At 35.1% G+C, this 14,675-nt stretch overlaps 1 protein-coding gene across 1 annotated transcript in view; it reads left to right on the top strand.

The window, feature by feature from the left end:
- LOC132130651 (short transient receptor potential channel 5-like) overlaps positions 1 to 14,675 on the top strand; it is a 32,460-nt gene that overhangs the window by 2,084 nt on the left and 15,701 nt on the right. The window contains exons 2-4 of the mRNA XM_059542423.1: positions 5,874 to 6,267; positions 9,089 to 9,610; positions 13,077 to 13,413. Of these exons, the coding sequence (XP_059398406.1) occupies positions 5,881 to 6,267; positions 9,089 to 9,610; positions 13,077 to 13,413 (1,246 nt within the window). The 5' untranslated portion in view covers positions 5,874 to 5,880. The remainder of the gene's footprint in view (positions 1 to 5,873; positions 6,268 to 9,088; positions 9,611 to 13,076; positions 13,414 to 14,675) is intronic.

Raw genomic sequence — 14,675 nt, 5'->3', positions numbered from 1 at the left:
TAATAGTGTGTATTAAAATTAAGCAAATTATTCCTATACCAGAAAAAACAGAAATGGTATCACAGACCATGCAAAACTTTGTCCTGATCGATATGAATTCAAAGGACAGCGCTGAACAACTATTTATATTTGTTGCTATGTTCAGAATGGAATATTAACGTTGGACTGTACGTACTGTATACTATATTTTTAAAATGTGAAACTGTAGCAATAAATTGACCCATATTGTTGTGAAATGGCAGTGTAGTTCCCTTAACATTCATTTTTCTGAGCATGATCAATATGATCATACAAAGAAATGTTGAAAAAATCATAAAATAGTCACTAAATCATTCATTCATCACACTGTAAATAAAAGGTGGAATCGAGCGCATTGCATTATGGGATACAGTATTTCACTGTATACTCCACATCTGTGTTTCCCATTCACACAGAATAGTTGCATAATAGGCACAGTACACAGACTGCATGTCAAAAAAACAAAAAAACAAAACTCTGAATGCATTTCTCTTGTCTTTGTGGTCGCATTAGTGTAAAAAGCGCTGTCATTTTATAGCACTTTGGTGATAAGGGTACTGATGACAAATAATGGTACTGTGATGCCTCCTGGGATAATATTAGCGTCAGTTTAGGATTATATAAACCCAAAAATGATCCTACTGCACGCCTCTGTGTTTTATTACAGAACAGCCATCTGACATCACCTGTCAGTACATCCGAAACCAGTCTGGCTAATGACCCTGTTCTGTGGTGAGGACCGTATACGGGGATCTTGTCACAGTGAGTCACTTTAACAAAGTGGTGTTCAGGTTTTACATAGCCAAGCCCCTCTCGTCTGCAGTCATTGATGCTCTGTGAAAAACAATAGCGCAGGGATTGTGACGCAGGTCCATCAGTACAGTGAGGGACAGAGAGAGAGAGAGGAAGAAGATTTCTGTGGCTCCCCCACACTCTAGTAAACAGCTGCCTGAACCTAATTAGCGTTTCGAACTGAATGTCTGCTCTGTGTGTGGGCTCCAGTCTCAAAAACACACTCACTGTTATGGCCAGCTGATGCATTTACCTAATACCGACTATGCTGTTTGTGTACCTGTGGCTTCCTTACTTTTCTCTACATGCCCCCACAATTCCTGATAAGTATTCCTGAAGTATACTCTGGGCCTGGGCTGTTGTTCACAGCTGAAATCAGAACAACAAACAAACTACTTGAATTGCAACAACAGACAACAGTGTTGATGAACACTTGTGTGGGTGGGTTAATGAGTGCAGAGACATTTAATCGGTCATAACTTCTGGAGTGCAGACGCGGAACATTCTAGAGCACGTTTGTCCAATGTCTGTGTTTGTGTACACTTTCAAATTGAGCCTGTGTTTACGTCAAAAACAATGTAGACCTTTATTTTGGGATTTATTGAAGTAGACTTTAAAAGGCTTGCATGCTCAACTGTGCAGTGCTAACAATTGTGTACACCAGGACCTGACGTCTCTGATGAGATAGATATGCCTCTGCTAATTTGTAAATGTGCAGTTAATATAATATTTCATTATATTATTAAATATGTTTGCCAGTAACCAATTTTCGGATTGCTCGGAAGCATGAAAATGACTTAGTTTTCCCTGTCTGTGTTGTCGCCACAGCTCAGGATAGTCACTATTGAAGGCTAAGTGATTGTTTTCATTCTTATGGTGCACTGCAGGGTAATTTTTTGTACAGTTCTAGATTAATTTGTCACATGGTATTTACAGCTTTGGTTACTGGGTCTGCAAAGAGCTCCAGCTATCACAAACCTATTTGGGTTGAGGTTAGAGGCTCATATAATAGTTACTATCAGTAACATGCCACAAACTCTCAGCAATACACCTTCCATGGTCACGCTTTATTCTAGGGTCAAATCCTCAATATTTCCAAACTATTAACTATGACATTTGCCTCAGTGAACTCCTAATTTGCTGCTTATTAATAGTTAGTAAGGTAATTGTTAAGTTTAGGTATGGGGTAGGATTATGTGATCTAAAATGCAGATGGTCATGCAGAATAGAGCATTTATAAGCGTTTTATGACTAGTAATAAACAGCCAATATGCTAGCAATATGCATGCTAATTTATAAATGAAGCCTTACCCATTCCATTACAAGCTATGTAAATTACAAATGTATATATTTAGCTGGCCTGACAATTACATTATTTGTAACACATTACTGTATAAATAAAGTAAATGGCTCAGTTTCATCCAATATTTCTTTTTGTACCATACAATAGGGATATATAGATATCATAAAAAAGCTGTGTAAATGCACATCAAACCACATGAAAACAGTAAAATTAAGCTACTTTTCCATTATATATATATATATATATATATATATATATATATATATAAAGAAAAAAAAATAGAGCCCAATCTACTGTGTTAATATGAAGGTGTTTTTTATATACTCTCGTTCACTTGCATGCTCTCCGACACCCAATAACTGGAATCAGGTGCAAAAAGCTTTGAATCCTGTCCCTCTAAAAGCTTTCACATGCTCAAGAAATGCTTTAACAACATTTTGTTTTGTTTTTTTCTTTCTTTTAATAATTACCTTTCCCTTAAAGACAATATTCTGCACAATGGCATTTGTGGCAATAATGCAGAAATGTGAAGGATATAACTTTATAAAAACACTTAGGGTTTGAATGTTTATAGTGCTGCTTTGAAATTGTAAAACTGGATTTAACATTACACAGAAAATGTTAGTGAGCAATTACGTATAACTGTCGATTCACTTTAACTGTAAGTGTCTTACTGTAACTCAAATTTAATATCTTTCCATTTCTTTTATCCCTTTTCTTCAAAATCTTCTCAGCCATGTTTGTAAATAAGACCGCTCTTGTAAAACCAGCTTGATTATGTAAAAGTAATCATTTCTGGTGCTCATGGACCATGATGATTCCTGTCATAACTTGGTATTTTGAAATTGATATTCAAAATTTGAATCTCTTGTCGGGAGTATATGATTCAGACCAGTGGAGGAAACCCGAGTGCTGTAGAAACCAAAAACCTTAACATTTCTAATCTCTAAATCACTGATCCACTGCATTAAAGCTAGCTCTTTTTTCTCTGTCAAGTTCTGCCATTCCATCACAATGTTAGAACCTACGTGCTAGGCTAGTTCATCTTTTAAAGACAGCTCAGCTTCTGTTCATAGCTGGAGGCAGAGGTCTGTATGGTCCACCAGAGATTTCTGCTTCTGCTATTTGTTTCAATTGAGTAATTCCTGTTGTTGAAACAACATCCATCTCTTACTCCCTCTATAAACACACAAACAGTATTGTTAGTGCTCTCTGTTTTCACAGAATCATTGTTACCTGAACATTTAGTTCAATTAAACCTAAATTCTGGAGGTTTCAGCAAATGAAATGAAAACAATAAGGTTCAATTCAATAGAAATCAAAAACAAGAAGCTTAAATCTAACTTAAATACATTTAGAGATTTAACAAAAAAATGCAATGAAAATATGAATAAATAATAGAAGTAATGTTATATACAGTTACTTTGTGTATTAAGACCGACGGAAAATAAAAGTTGCAATTTTCGCTGGAAAGAGAGTATAGTTTCTTAGCCATATCAGCCTAGATAATCACAACTTTTTATTTTCCATCGGTCTTAGTACGATGGAACTACAGAAGAGTAAAGTTTTAAATAGGAAGAATATAGAAACTCTTTGGTCATTTCTGAGCGAGATGCTAACGGTCTAATCAGATTCAATTATCTATGATAAGCTAAGTTAAAAGTGCTACCACCAGACCCGGAGATCAGCTCGAAAAGGGTAAAACTCAACTGTTTAACTATAGTGGAGTTGGAAAATGAGCCAATTAAAAAAAAAAAAATAAAGGGAAAGTGTTCCTTTAAAATGACAATAACCTTGATTTATGTTTTATGCAACTCAGAGATGCTATTTCTATCTGTAATTTTTAAAACATGTATAGTATTTGGTCTGTGTAAATTCACTGCCAAACCACTCTAATGAACTAAGGTGTACGTCCAAGTCAAGAAGCATGCTGAATAAAACATGGGTCAGTTCCCTGTGGAAGCCTCGTTTAGCTTTCATGAACCAGTGAGGTGTGAAGTACAACAGCAAGCAGGAAAAACATGCAGCCTTTGTTCTTTCATAATGAAATAATGAAATACTTACAGACATGAGTATAAAATGCATCAAATAAAATGTTATGATATTCAGATTGACTCGATCACAGTAAAACTGGGCAGCTGCCTTGCTTTTGGGGAGGTCCACAAATTCTTATGCCAGGATAGCTGAATTACTGCAAGTGGTATTTAATGTATACTTTGATTGACCAACAATCCTTATTTCTTGTAGATTGGCTATCACAACTCTTGTGAAATTATGGATTTATGATATTTATCTACAACACAATTGCATCAATCATTTATAGGGATTGCTTCGTAAAGTCTTGTATCTCTAGACAGGGTGAAGCAAAGAAACACAAGCCTATCTTGGCAGTTGCTCACATTCTTTTATGCATATGTTAACTGAAATGCCTAGAAATCAAAGGGGTGTTATGGTAATGGTGTGTGATAATGTTAAGAAATGTTTACTTTTCACATCACACCAAATATACTGGTAATGCATGAAAGAAAATGAAAGAGAGAGTCATTTGATAAAGTATTCTTAACAAAATATATTATTAAAAAGGCAAAACAAAAATTTCAAACAAAAATGGACATATAATACTTACCTATAGAAAAAAAAGGTAGCACATCAACCTTCAGTATTGATGTGGTTCAGTTCCTAATTATCGCAATGACAGGAGGCAGTTAGTCTGCTTCTGCTGTTACCCAGGGCATCCCCCAGGGATCTGTCATTGGCCCTCTGTTCTTTCTAAACTACATGATTCCCAGTAGACAAATAATGTGACATCAGTCCTGGTTCTAAACTTTCCATCACCCTCATTACTGCATGATTTTATGGCTGGGGCTCTAAATGGATTCTTTCTCATGTTTCACACAGAAAAGGCAGAAGTTTCATTCATATATGCTATGCTTCTAAACAACAGCTTGTATTCTGATTTTGTCCACCAAATGTGTCATGCTGAGCATTGTTGGGAAATGTTAATTTTGAATATAGCACATAACAATATTGAGCAAATCATTATAAAAAGCGGTGATTAACTATTATTTGCATTACTTTGTTTTACAAAGGGGCCATTCACACAGGACATCTGTGTAATATATATATATATTTTTTTTAAATATGTTGGACTATGTAAATATGCTGCATGCATCTTGTTGTCAATCTATTTAGACTCTATTTCAAGTTAAAAGAAAAAACACAACTTAGGAAGCATTAAGTGCTGCTAAATTGACTAAAATATATCTGCTAAAAGGTCTAAAATTTAAGAAATTCTAAATAGACAAAAAGCCTAAAAAATTACAACATCCCCTGTAACCATCCAGTTTCTTACTAAATATGTTGTGTTTAGAAGGATCACTTCAGATTGATATTTCTAAAAGTTTCAATCACTTGTAGTGAATAGCTCTCCTTAGAAATCAGGGCTCAATCAACCATGAACAAACTGAGGGAAAAATCATCTTCATATCACAGTTTGACATCCTTGGCCAGCTGACACTCCTGGACACCTTGGTGGGAGCTTCACTTGACTTCACGTGGCATTAGTGGAACATCTGGACATACCACAATAAATATATATATATATATATAATATTCTGTGTACAATCTGCAAATATATGCTGGATAGCTAATATCAATCAGCATTTCAACATCTGATTAATACATGTCTTCAGAAATCTAACTGATTGTTTGCTCAATCTCTGCACAGCTTTGTATGGACGTGAGTCGTTTTATGTCACAGAGTCCACATGAACCCCATGGCGCAGCTATACTACAACAAAGCCAGTGACTCCCCGTACCGCGATCGCATTCCGCTGCAGGTCGTGAGGGCGGAGGTTGAGCTGTCTGCCAAGGAACGTGCCTACCTGACGGCGGTGGAGAAGGGAGACTATGCTGGAGTTAAACAGGCCCTTGAGGAGGCTGAGATCTATTACAACATCAACGTGAACTGCCTGGACCCACTGGGCCGCAGCTCACTCCTCATCGCTATTGAGAATGAGAACTTAGAGGTGATGGAGCTACTGTTAAGTCATGGCGTACACATGGGCGATGCACTCCTCTACGCCATCCGCAAGGAGGTGGTGGGAGCGGTGGAGTTGCTGTTATCCTACAAGAAGCCAAGTGGCGAGAAACAGGTGCGTGAATATTACAACTATAATACTTAAAAGTATATAAATCACTCGTTTTTCTATAGAAACATAGTCCAACAGTGACACCAGCAGTTATAACGGGAGTCCGTGTCTCTCTCGTCTTCCATAAACCCAATGAGTTCCCAATCACTATGAGTGAGGGACAGAGAGGAGGAGCGCAAACATAAAACCATGCCCCCTATTCATGTAAGAGGAGGCAATGCCTCCATCGCGATATGATTGGTTTATGTTTGGCTGTGATTGGTTTATGCCTCTTGTGTTCATGCACATTCGGGAATAAACTACTCACACACTTAGATATTACCAATTTGTTAACTCAACAAAAGACTTAATGTCCGCATGAAATCAAAATTGACTTTATTTACTTTACTAGCACACATTTTTAGTCTTGATGTACAGTAAAAAATTAATCCGTGCTAGTTAAAAAATAGGTTGTCTTCATAATCTTTAATCAAAACCTGAACATTTACTTCTGCTCTGGAATGGCATTCCTTTTCTGATTGTGTCAGTTTGACGGCTTGGGCAGAATATCCTTAAACACACCCCTCAAACCGTTAGGTTGCTATGAGTGAGGGACAGAGAGGAGGAGCTCAAACATAAAACCATGCCCCCTATTCAATATTCAGTTTCAGCTGGAAATACATCACTACACTGAAATAAAGTCGGCAGCAACTTCCAGTTCACGAGGACTTTAAAATGGCATGAATAAAAAACATGATATGCGGGAGTTTTTAGTGACCAACCAACTTGGTGAAACTTAATAAACAATAATTTAATATTGTGTTATATTTTAGACACAATATTGTCAATACTGTCTGTTTTTCTGCAATTTCGGCAATGAAAATATTACTGGTTTTGAACAATGAGCTAATGATTCAGTGATATATTCATAAAAAAGTCACTAGTTTCGCTTTTGAATGAATCAGCTATTTGAACAAATCAGTTGAATGAATGACTGAATGGCTCACTCATTAAGCCAGTGAGCCATCTTCTGGTTCTTATTTTTATTTTATTTATATACATATATATATATATCAGTATAATTGTGTATTTGTATGTTGAATCAAAATTTTTCCTTCTTAAACTTAATTTTTTGCAATGTCTATTCAGTGATTTTCTAATCAAGCACAATAATGACTTTAAATGATCTGCAATAATGACGTTAATTAATCAACACATGATATACCAATTCATTAATCAAATTAATCTGAGATTCATTTGATTAATTAATCAGCGCATTAATTAATTACACTGAAACATTCAATCGCACTGTCAGCCCTATTTAAAACATAAAAAAATACACAATAAAATGATGTTAAAAAATCAAAGGTCACTGTGTAATTTGCACCCTGATCAGAAGGTATGCTGAAATAAAAAGCATAAAAAGCAAATAAAAAACTTACTGAATAGTCTCATATAATCTCTCAATCAGTGTTTCAACGATGGAAAGACATCAGTGAAACAACAATATGTTGGGTAAACAACTAGAAAAAATAACCCCAGAAGTTATTTTTTACTTAACTTAGCGATGTCTAATTTATATGAATAAATCTTTCGTTGTGAACAAGCCACCATTTAAATGTTTATATTTCAACAACGAATTCTAGTATAAACATAATTATATAATTGAAACGTTTATATACAATGTCCTTATGTGCAATTTAAATGTTTGTATTCAACTTTTTGAGTAGTGATTATTATATCTAAAATAAATAGCAATTTGAATGCAGAGTTGAGAGTCTGTTTTTGGCAATAGTTATATTGTTATATTAGTTATATAGTTATATTGACTGTTTTCAATAACTGACACGTATTGTAGCTGGTTTCCAAATGAGTCAATACTGAATCATAATTGCACAAGAATCGAATTAAGAGCTAGCGAATCAGAATCTAATAGATTTGTATAATGTGTCAATACCCACCCCATTGCAGGGTTTCAGCCCTTGCAGTAATTTTATTTAATTAATTTTTTTGCTGCTGCTGGAAGTTTCTGGACAGCACACATTGAAATAATTTTGCATTCTTTCATTTCATCACAGCTTTTCACACCATTTAAATGTGAGGTGCCTTTAGGAAAAATCTCTGAATTCAATCAAGTGAAGTGAAAGATACAGATATCAGGGTGATTCATTTCATATCTGAATTGGGTCATAAAATGCCTCAAAGGAACACATTTCTCCTTGATCATTTGAGATCAAAAACACTTGATATACTATGAACACATAATGTAGCTTTCAGAACTCACAATTTTTACTCCAGTCCAAAAAGAGAAGACTATTGAAATAAGCATTAAAACAACTCATTCTTGCTTAAATTTTTGACTTCATACAGATGTATTTACACTTAAGATTGGTGGTAATGGACACTTAAACTTGTCAAATACGCCAAGTTCAAGTGTCCATAAAAAATATTTTAAAAAGGCTAAAACTGACGGACATTAACATTTTCTCAGAGCCGTAACCATAGTTTTAAGCCCTTATGTTCACTTTAATGCACCCTTAAAGGGAGGCAGAGAAAAGTTTACTCAAATTGGGCTGATGGCGCAATGCAATGCACCTCTCAAGGGTCAAAGGTCCTTAAGGTCTCTGACCATTTTAGAAGGCCAATTGACACTGCACAGAAAGATTCCAAAGTTACTGATTGGTTTTTCCAATCAGTGTCTGTTAGTGTTAGGATTGTTTTCGCTGAAAGCAGGTCATCTTTAATATTATGTACAGTACATTGGACTGAACTGTAAAGATTGACAACTTCCTCAATAGCTTATTTTTACTTTTATTTATTGCTTGCTTTATTTTCACTCTTCAAGGTTCCTTCACACATGATGGACACGCAGTTTTCGGAGTTTACACCCGATATCACACCAATCATGTTGGCTGCCCACACTAACAACTACGAGATAATCAAGCTCCTAGTTCAACGTAAAGTCACCATCCCACGGCCACACCAGATCCGCTGTGACTGCGTGGAGTGTGTATCGAGCTCCGAAGTGGACAGCCTTCGGCACTCCCGTTCACGTCTAAACATCTACAAAACACTTGCCAGCCCCTCTCTCATCGCCCTTTCCAGCGAAGATCCTATCCTCACAGCGTTCAGGCTGGGCTGGGAGCTGAAGGAGCTCAGTAAGGTGGAGAACGAGTTCCGGCAGGAGTACGAGGAGCTGTCACAGCAGTGCAAACTTTTTGCTAAAGACCTGCTGGATCAGGCCCGTAGCTCCTGTGAGCTGGAGACCATCCTCAACCATCGGGATGACCACAGCGAGGAGCTGGACCCCCGTCAGTGCAGAGACCTGGCCAAGCTCAAGCTAGCCATGAAGTACCACCAGAAAGAGGTGAGAGTCCAAGACTGACAGATTATGTATCTGAGTGACCCCGTCCTACTTCACTATCCATAGTTTTTGATTAGACGGCAAATCGTTTCATAGGTTTCAAAGGTTTTTGATTCTATTCTATTGCGTTTCTTGCAAAATCAGATTAATTTGATCCATCATAAAGTTCTGTATTTGAAAGATTCTTCTACTAATGTGTCTGAGGTAAGAACAAAATGAAAGACAATCTACTTTAGATTGTTTACTGTGAAAAAAAGTAACTTTGAACATAGGTAAGCTAATGACCATAGGTAAGCTATATTAGTATTGGTTTCCAAATTTTTCATAAAATGAAAAGGTTGAATTTCAATAGTGGTCCTGAGGTAAGACAACAGTGCACAGTGTCTACACTAATTCACACATGTAACTAATCTGCTTACCAAATCACGATTCATCAACAATTATTGACCAAAATAATATCAGTTATGATAATAATAATAACCAGCTACAATTATACTGCCAAAAAGCATATTTCTCACAAGAATGTCATCATATAATGAATTATTATGAGTTATTTCATTATATTGTGCACTTTTTTCTATCTTTTTTTTTTATATTAGATCTTGGAAAGTGTGTGTTTTTTATTTTTGCTCAAATCTAGTCTCTGTGAAGAGCTAAAAGTATGTATGCATGTGAAGCTTTTTCTATTATCTTCAAAACAGGAACTGGTTTAGTGCTTGTGTAAGCTCATTCTCCTTGTGGCATTTTTAAAGCAGCTTATGAGATAAATATAAATTAAAATGCAGTGTTTTGATCATCCATAACGTCAGTAAAGCATGTATAAACCTGTAAACATTTGTCTTGTCCTTAGGCATCAAATTAAGTTTTCTCTTCATCATGTTGGCTTAATAAGTTTATCATATTTTGTCTGTGCAACAAATACAGTGTATGGGAATCATGTTAAGTCCTACTCATTTATTTTATTGATCCTACTTTTTCCCACCTCATTCATCAACAATACATATTTTGCTGATATATTAATACAATTATAAAACGCAAATTTAATAAAACAATTAAATAAACTAACAAATAAAAATATGAAAAATGTACTTAACAATCCAGGACATTAAAAAGATTTCTTAAAGTAAATCAGAACTTTTCTTATTTCACTAGAAATTATATCCCGAGATGAAGTGCTTTCATAAGAACTGTTGTTTTCTAATGCTGATAGAATTGATGCAAAATATTTTCATGAGAGGCGACAGTTCAAGTTGCCATTGCGAATCATTTTAATGGGAGCCCTCAACAGAAATTACTTCTTTCATAAAACATAATAAAACTGAATAGCAATGTAGGTCAGGCAGCAAGAGAAAAATGTGATTTGAAAACCATTATTTATACAATTATTATGGACAGGCACGTCATTTTCCACCTGTATTGTGTAAAAGAGAGGCATTTCTGTGTGTTTGAGTGTTTTTTTTTTTTTTTTTTATAAATTTTTATAGAGTAACTGAATCATTGTGTGAAAACATGCAGGGCTGAGGTGTTGTGGCATAATGGACTGATATAATAATGTTTGCAGGTTTAAACCTCACAAAGGTTAACTTGTGAATTATCAAGTTTGAGGAAGTCATTCCAGGTTACTCCAAAGCAATAAATCTTGTAGTAAGTGTAATGTAATGTTTAGATAAATGTTTTCCAGTGATTATATTCAAACTTAATGACTTCTTACTCAAAGTCTCACAGTTTGATTTAATAATTGATTTCACCTTAAATGCCTCTGGAAAAAGGTATTACGTAAAGACATGGATGTCAAACCTCAATCATGTTTACTCACTTCAAAACCTTTTCAACATTCCTGCTGTTGCATATCATTTGTTGTCCGTTTATGTTGTTTGCTTTTCTTAGGATGATTGATATATAGTAGTTAACAGAAAAAAAATGAAAACAATAAGTTTATATATGGGTAAATGGGACAAATAAACTGACTTTGTGACTTACAATAGAGGAACATAAGCACTGTGTCACAAAACAAAACAAAACAAAACAGCAAATAATAGAGGAACATAAACACTTTGTCACAAAGACAACAATTATACAAAACTAAGAAAAAAATAATTTTTTTCATTACATTTGTATTTTTTATATTATATCTTATCAATAAGAATCGAGAGGTGCATGATTAGATAACCAATCAATTCGGCACAGATGGAGCTTGTTTAGTTAACACAAAACGTGTATATATATATATATATATATATATATATATATATATATATATATATATATATATATATATATATATATATATATATATATATATATATATATATACACAGTACAGACCAAAAGTTTGGACACACCTTCTCATTCAAAGAGTTTTCTTTATTTTCATGACTATGAAAATTGTAGAGTCACACTGAAGGCATCAAGGGCTATTTGACCAAGAAGGAGAGTGATGGGGTGCTGCGCCAGATGACCTGGCCTCCACAGTCACCGGACCTGAACCCAATCGAGATGGTTTAGGGGTGAGCTGGACCGCAGACTGAAGGAAAAAGGGCCAACAAGTGCTAAGCATCTCTCGGGGAACTCCTTCAAGACTGTTGGAAGACCATTTCAGGTGACTACCTCTTGAGGCTCATCAAGAGAATGCCAAGAGTGTGCAAAGCAGTAATCAAAGCAAAAGGTGGCTACTTTGAAGAACCTAGAATATGACATATTTTCAGTTGTTTCACACTTTTCTGTTATGTATATAATTCCGTATATAATTCCACATGTGTTAATTCATAGTTTTGATGCCTTCAGTGTGACTCTACAATTTTCATAGTCATGAAAATAAAGAAAACTCTTTGAATGAGAAGGTGTGTCCAAACTTTTGGTCTGTACTGTATATATATATATATATATATATATATATATATATATATATATATATATATATATATATATACAGCCAACTTACTTCTGTCCCATGGCAGTTTTCTGTCATGCCTCCTCCCCAACTCCTCAATCTTAAACAATTCTCATCCCATAATGGGGGAGTCCTCTGGGTACCTCCGGCTATATTCTGAGATCGGAGCCCTCCCTCAGAGAAGCATGCCAAATATGCTTACTATTTGCTCAATTCAATTATATGTAAGTGCAAACTTGTGAAATAGCATATATATTGGGAGAAAATAAGCTTAGTTTCGATCAAATTAATAGCATAATACAAATAACTCTGTTAACCACTTTATTTAATTAATATGTTTCTTGACAGTTTTTTTTTTAAATCACCAGTTATCCAATTTTCATATACATTCATATTATTACAAATCATATACCAAGTTACCGAAAAAACGTCTGTATGATTTAAACATCCATTTAATCTTTTCAACACAATGCATGAATGTTAAGCAGATATTATGCCAGATACTGAATGCCATCTTTATCTGTATTTGTCATGAATTCACTGGCTTATTAGACCATTCAACTATTATTATATTCTCAGTTTGTAGCTCAGCCCAACTGCCAGCAGCTCCTGGCAACTCTGTGGTACGATGGGTTCCCAGGTTGGAGACGACGTCACTGGGCAGTGAAGCTTGTCACTTGCTTCATCATTGGCCTGCTCTTCCCTGTCTTCTCCCTTATATACCTTCTGGCTCCAAAGAGCACCCTGGGAACCTTCATCAAGAAACCTTTCATCAAGTTCATCTGCCACACTGCCTCCTACCTGACCTTCCTCTTCCTCCTCCTCCTCACCTCACAGCACATCGTGCAAACTGACCTGCATGTCCAGGGACCTCCACCCACCATCGTGGAGTGGATGATCTTACCCTGGGTTCTAGGTAAGGCTTCTTTGGTACATTTGAGTGCAGTGGATGGATAGATAGATAGATTCATTCTCCCATAAAAGATGCATTGTAAAAAATAAATAAAATAATAAAAAAGATGTGTGTGTACAATTGTATTGATTGTGCACTTGTAGTGTACTTCAAATCTTAAAAGTATATTTTTAAAAACTGTTTAAAAAATATTTTACAGTACTTATTAATGAAATAAAAGAGGGTATGTTTTATTAAAACACTTAAGAACACTTTTGAAAAATTTACTTTGTGTTAGTTTTAAATCATTATTTTTCGTCAATTTTTTTGTCATTCACTTATAATGATGTTGACTAACATTCTAAAGAACATAAAAAGTACTTTATTATCATTTTACCTGTAGTGTGTTATTCAATTTAAAGTTAATATATTTTTAATGCAAATGTATTTAAATACATGGCATAAAGGATTCCATGTCACGTACGTTGATACAAGAAACGAGGAGAGATCCAATTGCAGGTATGGTGTTTATTGAAGGGCAAATCCAAAGGGGTAAACAGTCCAGGCAGGGTCAAAACCAGAATATCCAAAACAACAAGAAAACAGAACAGAACACACGGCAAAGGCAAGACTACGGATTGTATCAAACATTAGACATACAACAAGGACTCCGTGACAAGGACTCAGACAGACCAGGTATAAATACACAAAAGGATGATGGGGAAATGGGAGACAGGTGGGGAACAATCAATTAACTAAACAAGGAGGAAGGTGACCAAATAAGGAGACAGGAAGTGATAAAATGATAAACACCGTGGGAACTGAGGACACCTAGTGGAAACCCAGGGAACACAACCCAGACACTGTGACATTCCATGTATAAAAAATACATCAAAGTGTATTTTAATTTAACTTCTCAGCACATTTGGCAGTACACTTTAACCATATTCCAAACACAGTAAACGTAAGAAAATCCATATAAAGATGTACTTAAGTCCATTTTACTTGGGTCAGAAGGCACTCTTAAGATCAGCTAATTGCATTTCATATAAATTTAAAGCATTATACATTTTCATTTAATTCTAAATAACACTTACGATGCAATTGTCTTAAACATAACATTCAACTGTTTTTCATATTATATTAAAATATATACGATATATTTATAACCTAATATATATTTTTTTCATAATAAGTCATTAAAAGTATGCTGTACTACTTTAGCACAACTTCTTTTGCACATGTGATGTACCTTTTCCAACTTCTTTTCAAAGTCTTTTTCATTG

Source organism: Carassius carassius, chromosome 47 (genome assembly GCF_963082965.1).
Source record: "Carassius carassius chromosome 47, fCarCar2.1, whole genome shotgun sequence".
Classification (NCBI taxonomy): domain Eukaryota; kingdom Metazoa; phylum Chordata; class Actinopteri; order Cypriniformes; family Cyprinidae; genus Carassius; species Carassius carassius.
This window is presented reverse-complemented; position numbering and strand designations above follow the sequence as displayed.